Source organism: Phaseolus vulgaris, chromosome 7 (genome assembly GCF_000499845.2).
Source record: "Phaseolus vulgaris cultivar G19833 chromosome 7, P. vulgaris v2.0, whole genome shotgun sequence".
NCBI classification, from domain to species: Eukaryota; Viridiplantae; Streptophyta; class Magnoliopsida; order Fabales; family Fabaceae; genus Phaseolus; species Phaseolus vulgaris.
In genome coordinates, this window is record NC_023753.2 from 37114107 (window position 1) to 37126133 (window position 12027).

Here is a 12027-nt window from a genome sequence, read left to right on the forward strand (position 1 = left end):
ATTTAAAGTATTATCTGTTTTAGAGGTCGTGTTTCACGGTTTGTTTAATGAATTGGAGGAGAAAGAATTATATAAAATGTTATTGGTATCGATTCCTGAATGATGTGAAACTATACATTATCTCTCATACTTAAAATAGGAAAAATAGCCATAATTTTACTTTTTACATAAAATAAATTACAAAAAAAATTTCGCAATAAATTATATTGATTACTAGATGACCTAGAAAAAGGTTGGATGGTGATATACACCATCAACAATAAAAACATACATCTTACATAATAAAAAATTAACATTTGTTTGTGAAGTGTTAAGAAAAAGTTTTCTAAAAGGTTAGATGTGAAGACATCAATAAAATAAACTATTGGAAAAAGTTTTATTAACACCACAAATAGTAAAAACACTACTCCACAACCATTTACAATAATATTATATTATTTTTAATTAAAAATAAAAATAAAAATAGTCAAAATATTAATTTATTTGTTTATTAAGAGTGTAGTTGTAAAGTGTGAAGGTATCATGGCCCAAAACTATTTGTACAGCTGTATTTTCTCTTAATCTATTTAACAACTATATACATTAAACTAAATTTATTAAATAAAAAAGTTGTTAAATGTGATTATAAATTTTGAAAAGTGTGAAACATCATCTTCCAAAGAAATATTTGAAACTTTGCTGCTTTGAAGAGACAAAGAATGGTATCTCTTAGCGCATCTCCCCTACCGATAGTTGACCTGAGCGATGAAAACCTGAAGCCTGGTACAGAACCATGGCTTTCAGCGTGTAAAGTGGTGCGAACTGCGCTTGAGGATCATGGATGCTACGTCGTTCGCTGCGATAAAATTGGCGAAGAGCTTCGCAACGCTGTTGTCTCTGCAATGGAACAAGCATTTGAGCTTCCCGTGGACACCAAAAGACAGAAGACCAGTGACAAGATTTTCCATGGCTACTATGGACAGGTTTCGTTTCTTCCTCTCTACGAATCTCTCGGCATCGACCATCCACTGACAATGGCTGGATGTCAGAAGTTCGCACACATAATGTGGCCTCAAGGAAACCATCGTTTCAGGTACCTAACTTCTTAAAAACTATCTGTATCTATGTTTATGTAGTATCAATATCTGTGTCAGTTTTATTATCTGTGTCAGTGTTAGTATCTATATGTTGATGTCGTATCAATATCTGTATCAGTGTTAGTATCTATATGTTCATGTCGTATCAATATATGCGTGTCTGTTAGTATCTGTGTACTGTGTTACAAAGAGTAATGTGTTTTGGTTGGATGATTAGTGAAAGCGTGAACGAGTACGCGAAGGTGTTGGGAGAAATAGACGGTGTGACGATGAGAATGGTGTTTGAGAGCTATGGTGTGGAGATGAAGAAGTGGGAGAGTTTCATGGAATCGACAAATTATCTGCTTCGGAGCTTCAAGTATAGAGTAGCAGAAAAGGGTGAGAATGATGTGGGGATTCATTCTCACACTGACATGTCTGTCACTTCCATATTGCATCAGCTCAATAACCTCGATGGCTTAGAAGTCAAACTTAAGAATGGTGAGTGGCTGAAGCTTCATGCTTCACCTTCCTTCTTCCTTGTCTTGGCTGGGGATGCATTACAGGTTAGTCACCTCTCACCAATCATATCGTCTTTAAAGGTTAATGACTTTTAATGCATTAATTCAGAATGAAAACTATGTTTTTACATCTTAGAGTTATATATAACTATTTGATTTGATAGTTTGAAAAAAAAGGTAATATTGATTTGATTAGTTTAGAGAAAAATAATATAATACAAGGTAAATTTATAATGGGATGATATAGAAAATTATATATAACTAACCATTAATCTAGATTTTAAAGATCATAGTTAATCCACATCCATTAGAGATAAAGATATATATTTCATAATATATATGTGGGATGCAACCATCATTTTATAAGTTGTTTTTATTTTTATTTTTATAAAAGCTTTCATGTTAAATATCACTATGCAACTTGATATCTCAATTAGACCCACACCTCAAGTAATAACAATCATCTATCATCACAAACAAATTATTATTATTAAAAAAAAAATACAAAAGTATGAGGGACTAGACTAAAACTCAAATGTTAACAAAAACGATATAAAAGTAAACTATACTTATTCATAAGGAATTCTAAAAACAGACTAGATGGAAGCCTATTATACCAATCAAATGATTTTCACCTTATAAGTTGGTTTGATTTAGACTTAAAGTTCACTTCTTAATATAATATTAGAGTCATTTAGAGTTTATCTTAGTGAGAATTTACTGTTTTTGTCCGGACACCTGTTATTGTACCACTTATTGTATAGTCTCGTGAATGAGTTGACAACTCTCGGCGACGTGAGTGTCTGATAGGTCTAACAAACTCTCGTTAAGATAGATTGATAACATATTAAGAAATGAACTTTTAAGTGTAACTCAACCTTAACTAGATAGTAATTTAAAAATTAATTTATAATATTTTATTAATAATAGAAACTACTTTAAATATTAATAATTTTTAATTTATACAATAATATATAATTTATTCAATATAATAATTAGTTATTAGTTTTCTAAAATTAATTTTTATTAATAATTTAATGATGCACTACCAAAGTATTTTTTTTAATTAATATATTACCATTGCCAAATGATTTTGGTTGTCTTAAAAAAAATGAAAGCAAAGAATAATTGTCTGATTTGCCCATAAACCTATTTGTATATGATTAAAACTAAAATCATATAACATTGGTAAAACAACTAGAGTGATAGAGTGGGTCTGGACAGAAATGCTTACAAGTAAAATATCAATCTATTATTTGTAGGTTTAATAGCCTTGTTTTTTTATTATTATCATCATAATTTTTTTCAATTTCATTTCACTGACCCCCTTAATTTGTTTTTTTTTAAACTAGTGAACACAATATTTTTTTGTTAAATAGATAGTAATAACGTTAGAATAATATATATAATAAATAAAAGTATATATGAATAAGAATAATTGATGTGAAAATGTTAAAAAAGTTAGAAAATACAAAATTAAAAAAAGTTAGAAAATAAAAAAAATGTTATTAAACCTGTTGTAATTATTGATGTGAATTTTATTGAGATAAAACTAGTTGATAGTTTCTGTTAGAGGCTTGGTTTAAGTTGAGACGTGATTTTTTGCTATAAGGGTTGAGTCACCTCTTAAATCACTACAAGAAAATCATGAAATAGAAACCACCAATTTGTAGAGACCAAAATAATTAAATAATTAGTTGTAATAGTAACTAAATTAGAGATCATTTTATAAACTAAAACAAAAATTGGTTTCTAAATTAGTTTCTATTATTGATATCTAATTAGCAACCAGGTTTAACCTTGGTTGCTAATTAGATACAAATTTAAAAACTATTTAACAATAATATAAATCAATTTTTATTTTAGTTTCTAAAATGGTATCTAATTTAGTTATTATTGTAATTAATTATTTTTGTCTTTAAAAAATAATTTTTATTTCATAATTTTTCTGATTAATATTTATTTATGATTTATTTATGTTAAAAGATATAGGTAGTGTGAATAGTGTGGAGTGATTTAACATGCATAGATTAATTTGATGATTTATAGTGTTGGAGCAATGGAAGGATACGATCATGCGAACACAGAGTGACGATGAATGCTAAGAAAACGAGATACTCCATGGGACTATCTTCTTATAACACTCACATGGTGGAGATACCAAAGGAGTTAGTTGATCAACAACACCCCTTGCGTTATAAGCCTTTTCACCATTATGGATACCTTCACTTTTTTGACAAAGAGAAAATCAAAGATCCCAATTCTCGATTAAAAGCCTATTGTGGAAATCATTAAATATATTTTTCAAATTTTTACGTAAAATTTGATTAATTTTATATTTTCTGAATACTTGTAATAAATAAACTATTAAAATAATTTTTTATCAATTTTTTACGTGACAAATAAATTTTATGATGTTAAAATATTTCATGTTAACTCATTGTTAACATAAATATTATAATATTATAAATTAGTTTGTTATGTAAAAAATAAAAACATATTTTAATAGTTTTTTTATTATAAAATATCGAAATATAAAATTTGGACATAGTTCAAAATCAATTTTACTTAAAAGAAAAAAAAATATTTAACCATTTTAAAACTTAAAACTTGTATTACTCTTCTCATGTCACTAGCTATTTCACTCTTCTTTTCTTTTGGATTTGCTACTTTGATTTATGTAATTCCTACAAATTATTGTTAATGAATAGAGGAGTTGGCATCCTAGCATGACTGGTTGTATTGATTTCCTATATAATACTATTTGAAATTTTCATATTTAAATTTTATGAGAAATGAGTTATTTACAAATTTTCATATAGATTTTGAAGTTTGAAGAAATATTTACAGGAGAGATCTCACAAAATATAAATATTATAATAATTTTGTATATATTTTAAATTGGTATATTGTATTTGTTCATGTCTATATATGTTTTCATTTCTTTCTTATAGATGGATTTTAAAAATTAGTTTTGCATTGTACGAAATTCGGACTAAGCGTGGAGCGGGTCAATGCGGGACGGGTTGACCCGCTTTGCCACCCTAGTACGAATGTTATTCTAAAAAATGTGTCTCGCTTCCTTAATTATTTTTTAAATAATTAAAAAAAATAAGAAAAAAGTAAAATAATTATATTTATAAATTAGAACAATTTTATACTTATTGAAATGTTTATTTATTGTTTGGGTTATTTACACGATTGATAGTAAAGGTTAACTAACTTCTTTTTGTCATTTTGCTCAATATACTTTATATGATCTCAACTAATTTTGTTTTGTTATTTTCACACTTTTTTTTTGAAAAAAAGTCTCAATTATTTATGAATTAAAAAGATTATAGATTAGATTGAAAATACAATAATCATCTTCATCTATAAATTTACTTAAGATTAAACATTTTAAAATATATTTTTAAAATAAAAAATATATTTAAGTTGTATAATTTGAAATATATTGAATAAATTATAAATATATTATGAATTATTTAATACAGAATATATATTTATAGATTACATAATCTAAAATATAATTTTAGAATAAATAATTTATGAATACATATTTATGAATATTAAATTAATTCTTGATGGTTCTGGAGTCTTTCAACGGAAGCTTGGGAAATTGTGTTTGAAAAGTCTTTCCAATTCAAACGTACAAGGCATTAATGAGAGATGAAATGCACTGTCAGCAACATTGAAATTTCATGCAAAAAACCTTTTTCTTATGTACCATTATCAAACCTAATATTACACATTTTCCTAATTACAATAATGCCCAAAAATAATAATTTGAATAACTTAATTTGTTCTGTAAAAGAATATTTATAAAGGATAGGTATTAAGACCAAATTCGATTACTTAATGAATAAAACATCATTTTTAAAATAATTAAAGTCAATTTTAAGGTTTGGTATATTATTTTAAAATACAATATTATTGTTTTATTATTCTAAAATTGTATATTTAAACATATCCATATGAAATTGTGACACGCAAGCTTGGAATTCTTAAATTATCCGTTGCCCGTTGAGATCTATGATTACACTCTACACCTTTCGTTCTACTTGTATTTTAAATATTAGTATTTAAAATTAAATTTATATTATAATTAAATTTTATAGTAATCTAAATTTAAGATATATTTTATATTTTTAAATAGATTAAATTAACATTTACCATTTAGAAAAAGAGTAAAATATTAGTAAGAAAATGAAAAAAATTCTTTTGATAAACTAATTTGGTGAGTTAAAATTGAAAAAAATCCATATGTTATGTATGTTTTATAGGCTAAACATAAACAACCATTTTTTTTTCTAAAGAATTAGTAATTATATGTTAGCAACGAACGTACGGAACATTAGTTGTAGTGTTGGAAATTGGTTAACAGCGAAGCCACGGCGCACTTTTCTGACTGCCCCCCGCGTCACATAACGACAACTTTATCTTCACCTCACAATTCCCAATTTCCTTCATTTTCATTTGTTTAACTTCCAAATCATAGTTATCGTGTTCGTAGTGTAAACGACCACTTCTCTTCTCGCTAAGCTCCATCTTTCTTGGCTTAGCGGGAACATTTCTTTATTTCAATTATTATCACCATTTCCTTTCTGCAATCATACTTTACAACATTTGTTTTCACCCCCTTTTTCTGTATCCAATCTGACCCTCCTTCTGCTTCCCAGAATCGTTCCCCTGGAATCAAATATTTGATTCAAAACCTTCCCTACTCGATTCCATGAGCAAAATTTGTGTTTTTGCCTCTGCTTTCTATTCAAATCACTGATGGGATAATCTTCAAATCGAATGTGCAGTTGTATTTATAATCTATCTGACTTTTGTTGATATTACTTTCTGACTGGTTCCTTGTTATTTCATCCATTTGTGCTCTACTTGGGAGTTTTATGTAAAGTCGATTCCTTTATAATATTTTCTTAGGTCTACCAGATGATGCAATTGTAAAGCCTTGCCTTTCAGATTTTGCTATTTGATGGTATCATAAAAGGGCCAGCTTGTATCGTCTAAACCCTTTTAGAGAGTACATGATCTCTTAAGGGTTTTGGCTTTTGAGAAGAAAAGTATTTACTTTCATCCTTTTTGGTCTAAGGATGGATCATATAAGCAACGAGGCTAGTTTTGTCCCTTTTGCGATTGGCCCTTCTAGCATTCTGGGCAGGACTATTGCTTTCAGGGTTCTGTGCTGCAAGTCTATCTTAAAATTGAGACATCAGATTCGTTTTGTGTTGTTGGATATCTTACATGGTTTTAGGGAATTTTGGGGACCCATTTTGTCATGGTTGCACCCAAGAAATCCGCAGGGGATATTGGCAATGATGACTATAGTTGCTTTCTTGTTGAAACGGTACACCAATGTGAAGGTGAGGGCTGAGATGGTATATAGGCGGAAATTTTGGAGAAATATGATGAGATCTGCATTGACCTATGAGGAGTGGGCTCATGCAGCCAAAATGCTTGATAGAGAGACACCAAAGATGAATGAATCTCACCTTTATGATGTGGAGCTGGTGAGTAACAAGCTTGAAGAGCTTCGCCATCGCCGGCAAGAGGGGTCTCTTAGGGATATAATATTTTGTATGCGTGCAGATCTTGTTAGAGATCTTGGTAATATGTGTAACCCTGAACTCCACAAAGGTAGGCTTCAAATGCCAAGACTAATCAAGGAGTATATTGACGAGGTATCAACTCAGTTGAGAATGGTTTGCAACTCTGATTCGGAGGAGCTTCCATTGGAAGAAAAACTTTCTTTCATGCATGAAACTAGACATGCATTTGGGAGGACTGCTTTGTTGTTAAGTGGGGGTGCTTCCCTTGGAGCTTTTCATGTTGGTGTGGTTAAAACACTGGTAGAACATAAACTTATGCCGAGGATAATTGCTGGTTCAAGTGTAGGATCCATCATGTGCTCCATTGTTGCCACTAGGGCTTGGCCTGAGCTTCGAAGCTTTTTTGAGGATTCATTGCAATCATTACAGTTTTTTGATCAATTAGGTGGGATTTTTACAGTTGTGAAGAGGGTCACAACATATGGTGCAGTTCACGAGATCAGACATTTGCAAATGATGCTGAGGAATCTAACAAGCAATCTTACATTTCAAGAAGCATATGATATGACGGGTCGAGTTCTTGGGATTACAGTTTGTTCCCCAAGAAAGCATGAACCACCTAGATGTCTTAACTACTTGACTTCACCTCATGTTGTTATATGGAGTGCAGTCACTGCTTCTTGTGCCTTTCCTGGCCTTTTCGAGGCTCAGGAATTAATGGCAAAGGATAGAAGTGGAGATATTGTTCCTTACCATCCTCCTTTTAACTTGGGTCCTGAAAAGGGTTCCACTCCAGTGCGCCGTTGGAGGGATGGTAGCTTGGAGATGGATTTACCTATGATGCAGTTGAAAGAGCTGTTCAACGTCAACCATTTTATAGTTAGTCAGGCCAATCCTCATATTGCACCATTGTTGAGATTGAAAGAATTTATACGAGCTTATGGAGGAAATTTTGCAGCAAAGGTATGTCATGGGCTCGGACCTCTATGAATACATACATGTTGACGTGTCGGTTTATTTTGTTTGTTAAATGAACTTTTCACTTCTACATTTTCCATTAATCCGGTCTCTGTTCCTAACTGAAATATAAAAACTTAGATAAAATGTTATAACTTCAGTTGATTGTTATAGCTGATGACCCCATTTGGGAGGGGGAGGGAAGGGTTGGCTTGGCTTGGCTGGCTGTTGTTCTACTGATGAATGTGATTTGGGTGTGTTTTGCACGTTTGCTTATGTGAATTCATCAGTGTTTGAAATTTAAAGATCACAGCTCTATTGGTATTTACTGTTTATTGGTTAAATAAATCATCATGGAGTTTTATTACCTGTACTATTCCCTGTCAATTTCAAGGAGAAATTAATGCATGCAGAGTTTGGATGACTAAAACAGATTGCTGCCATTGCCATTTGCTTGCACAAACATACAACTTATCTTTGTTGATGTCTGATGGTTTAATCCAATAAGCAGGTGGTTCATTCGTGTCTTAGTAATTAGTGACATTGCTTTGATTTTTAACAAGATGACTTCTTTAGCAGCAGCTGAATGTTGAAATAATGGTAAAATATTCTTAGGAATATGTTACTATTTGTTTACGAATTTAGCGTAGGCATAACTTCCATCTGAATATTCATTGGCATATGCGGATCTTAAGTTCAAATTGTGTAATTTTTATGCAACCTCCTCCTCAACTTGAGTGGAAAATGGTGGTATATTTCACCAGTTTTTGCAAAAAGGCATCATACTTGTTTTCCATTGGATCTTCAGTATACTGCTGCACTACTATTCTGAGTATGCAACTATACTAATCCAATGTGGTTTTCAATTATGTAGCTTGCTCATCTAGTGGAGATGGAGGTGAAACATAGATGTGATCAAGTACTGGAGCTCGGCTTTCCATTAGGTGGACTTGCCAAACTGTTTGCTCAAGACTGGGAGGGTGATGTAACAGTTGTTATGCCTGCAACTCTGTCTCAGGTATGTGCTCAAGAACAATTAAATACACTATGCTTTATTTGTAGAAAAGAAATATCAAGTGTTATTGAAAATTGTGAGGAATTTATTTACATAATTTAATGGAGATGATTCATTTGAATAGTGATTAACTTGTGTATGTTGTTTTTTCTCTCTCATCCTACTCCAGTACTTAAAAATCATACAGAACCCTTCTTATGTAGAACTTCAAAAGGCAGCTAACCAAGGGAGAAGAGGCACTTGGGAGAAGCTTTCTGCCATAAAAGCAAACTGTGGAATTGAGCTTGCTCTTGATGAGTCTGTTGCAATTCTGAATCATATGAGGCGTCTCAAAAGAAGTGCCGAGAGAGCTGCTGCTGCTGCTTCTCATGGTCTGCCCACTATAGGCAAATTCAGTGGTCCAAGAAGAATTCCCTCGTGGAATGTCATTGCTCGAGAGAATTCTACAGGATCCCTAGAAGACCTTCATGCAGATGCTGCTTCCTCATTGCATCAAGGTCTTAATAGTCCCAGTGGAGCCACTGGTAAAAATTGGAAGTCCCATCGTAGCATTCATGAGGCAAGTGACAGTGAATCTGAAAGTGCTGACTTGAATTCTTGGACCAGATCCGGTGGGCCTTTGATGAGAACTACATCAGCAGATATGTTCATTGACTTTGTTGAAAACTTAGAAGTTGATACTGAACTAAATAATGTGACACAGACTAGCCCTCATGATTTTCAGCATCACAGTTCAAGGAACACAACTCCTGATAAGTGCTCCGAGAGCACAGATCAGAAAGAAAATGGCAACAGGGTTGTCATGAATGGATCTAACATAATGGTATCTGAAGGTGATCTTTTGCAGCCTGGAATGATCCATAATGGGATTGTATTTAATGTTGTCAAGAAAGAAGACTTGACACCTTCAAATAGGAATCATGATTATAATAGTTGTAACAATGCAGTGGTTGAATGTGTACAAATTGACTTTCCAGAGAAGGAGATGGATGCTTCTAGCTCAACTTCTGAAAATGGTGATGAGGAATCAACAATGTTCAGTTCTTCAACTGATTTGGTTAAGGATCAAAGCATTGCTGACAGTTAACACCAAAGATCACACCACCATTTTTCCTAATTGAATTTACTCAGTGCTATTGTTCATATTGTTGATAATTTTAGTATATCATCTAGGGTATGTTTGGACAAACTTCTCCACAAGTACTTCTAAAAAGAAAAAATACTCTTTAAGCTAAAATTAGCTTATGCATTGTTAAAAAATAAAAATTCTGAAGAAATTAGGAGAGTTTCTATAAATTAACTTATAATCTTATGCATAAACTAATTCTATTCTAGGGAAAGATTCATCTCATTTTTCTTCTTAATTTTCACTTTTAGAAGTGCTTATGGAGAAACATGTTCCATCATTCTCTTGTCAAGAATCTCTGTATTCTTTTTTCAGTTGGAATGTAGCTCAAAATCTGTGATGCTCATGAATGCAAGGATGAAAAGTGATTTCCATTTTGAAATGCATGCAGTCCACAACTAGATTGAAATTTGTAGCAATATCCCTTATACAGATGAATGAAATCTACTCTAACTTCACATCCCCTCTTGCTTTTCCTTTGTGCTTCTTTTTACAAGCACAGGGACATTGCCAAATTCTTTTAATCATGAAGTTGAAGGGTTTCAGCTTGCAATAGGTGTTCTCCATGTTGATGAAACTGAGTTTTTTATAGTAAGCAATGATGTTCAAGGGTTAGTTTTCAGGATTATAGGATATCTTACATCGATTACACTAAATTATGTAAATCTTATCTTATATGAGATTGAAGTTGAATTAAACATAAAAAGTTGAAGTTTTAAGATTATATTAGTATTAGAAATCTCATATTTATAAGAAATTTTATTTTTTATAAAAAATTATTTAATTAATATTTAAAGGTATTGAATTATATAAATATAAGTATATTCACTATCTGACAAACGGAATATATCCACTATCTGACGAAGGAGATACAAATTTTATAATAAAATATTTAATTCAGAGACAACTACAAATATAATGAAAATATACACAGCCACGTCCCATTTTCATCTCGATGAAAAAGACTCATAATTAGTCATTTATTGTGGTTCATGATTCAGACATATTCAGAAAGCTTTGAATGAAAAGCAGAAGAAGACCAAGTTCCGTAGGTTAATTTCATTCCTATTGTATATGCATCACCGACAACAAAAAATAATAAACAAATATTTGTAATTTTGGAAATATAAAAAGAAATATTACTTAAGCAAGACAATTGTTTAAGAAATTATGCCTGCACCAAAACAGATATATCAACATTTTATTATTAAATATAATTCAATTATTTAATATATTTAATTGAATAATATAATTAAGGTTTTGGTGGAACAATGAGAATTTAAGTTATGTGATAAGATTTGATTAATAAAATATATTCTGTATAAGTTAAAAATAGGTAATGTATAAACTAAATTAGTTTTACAAAAGTAACATATTTGAAATATTTTATGAAGAAATTTAATCAACTATTAAAAAAGTTTTTATGTAAGTAAAAAATATTATAGATTAAAATCGACCAACCTTTTTACAAAGAAGTGTATTACAGAGGTTTTCCAAAGAGATTGTGGTGCTCAACTCAATTTTAAAAACATTCTTTTACTATCACCCTTAAATTTTTCTGTTTTATTTAATCTATTTTTTATTGATAAAAAAAACTTAAATTTTTCTGTTTTATTTAATCTATTTTTATTGATAAAAAAAACTTGAATAAGAACTCTATTATTATAATAAATAAGTTAGTTTTGAGATTGAATGCATTATTTTTTCTTGATTGTGAATAAGTATAAGTATAATTATTATCTTTTATTTTAGAAATGAAAATTTAATTTATTATCTTTGTTTATACTTATGTGTT

General features: G+C 30.5%; 2 protein-coding genes across 2 annotated transcripts; both read left to right on the top strand.

Annotated features, from left to right (window-relative positions):
* Positions 1 to 640: 640 nt before the first annotated feature.
* LOC137830521 (probable 2-oxoglutarate-dependent dioxygenase AOP1) lies at positions 641 to 4360 on the top strand. The gene is made up of 3 exons (XM_068637926.1): positions 641 to 1072; positions 1294 to 1621; positions 3626 to 4360. The coding sequence occupies exons 1-3, from the start codon at positions 699 to 701 to the stop codon at positions 3869 to 3871; spliced, it is 948 nt and encodes a 315-aa protein (XP_068494027.1). The 5' UTR covers positions 641 to 698; the 3' UTR covers positions 3872 to 4360.
* Positions 4361 to 5929: 1569 nt separating this feature from the next.
* Positions 5930 to 10614, top strand: LOC137830522 (triacylglycerol lipase SDP1). Its single transcript, XM_068637927.1, has 3 exons — positions 5930 to 8097; positions 8966 to 9109; positions 9276 to 10614. Exons 1-3 carry the CDS (start codon positions 6679 to 6681, stop codon positions 10191 to 10193), a joined length of 2481 nt encoding a protein of 826 aa, XP_068494028.1. The 5' UTR covers positions 5930 to 6678; the 3' UTR covers positions 10194 to 10614.
* The last annotated feature ends 1413 nt before the right edge of the window (positions 10615 to 12027 follow it).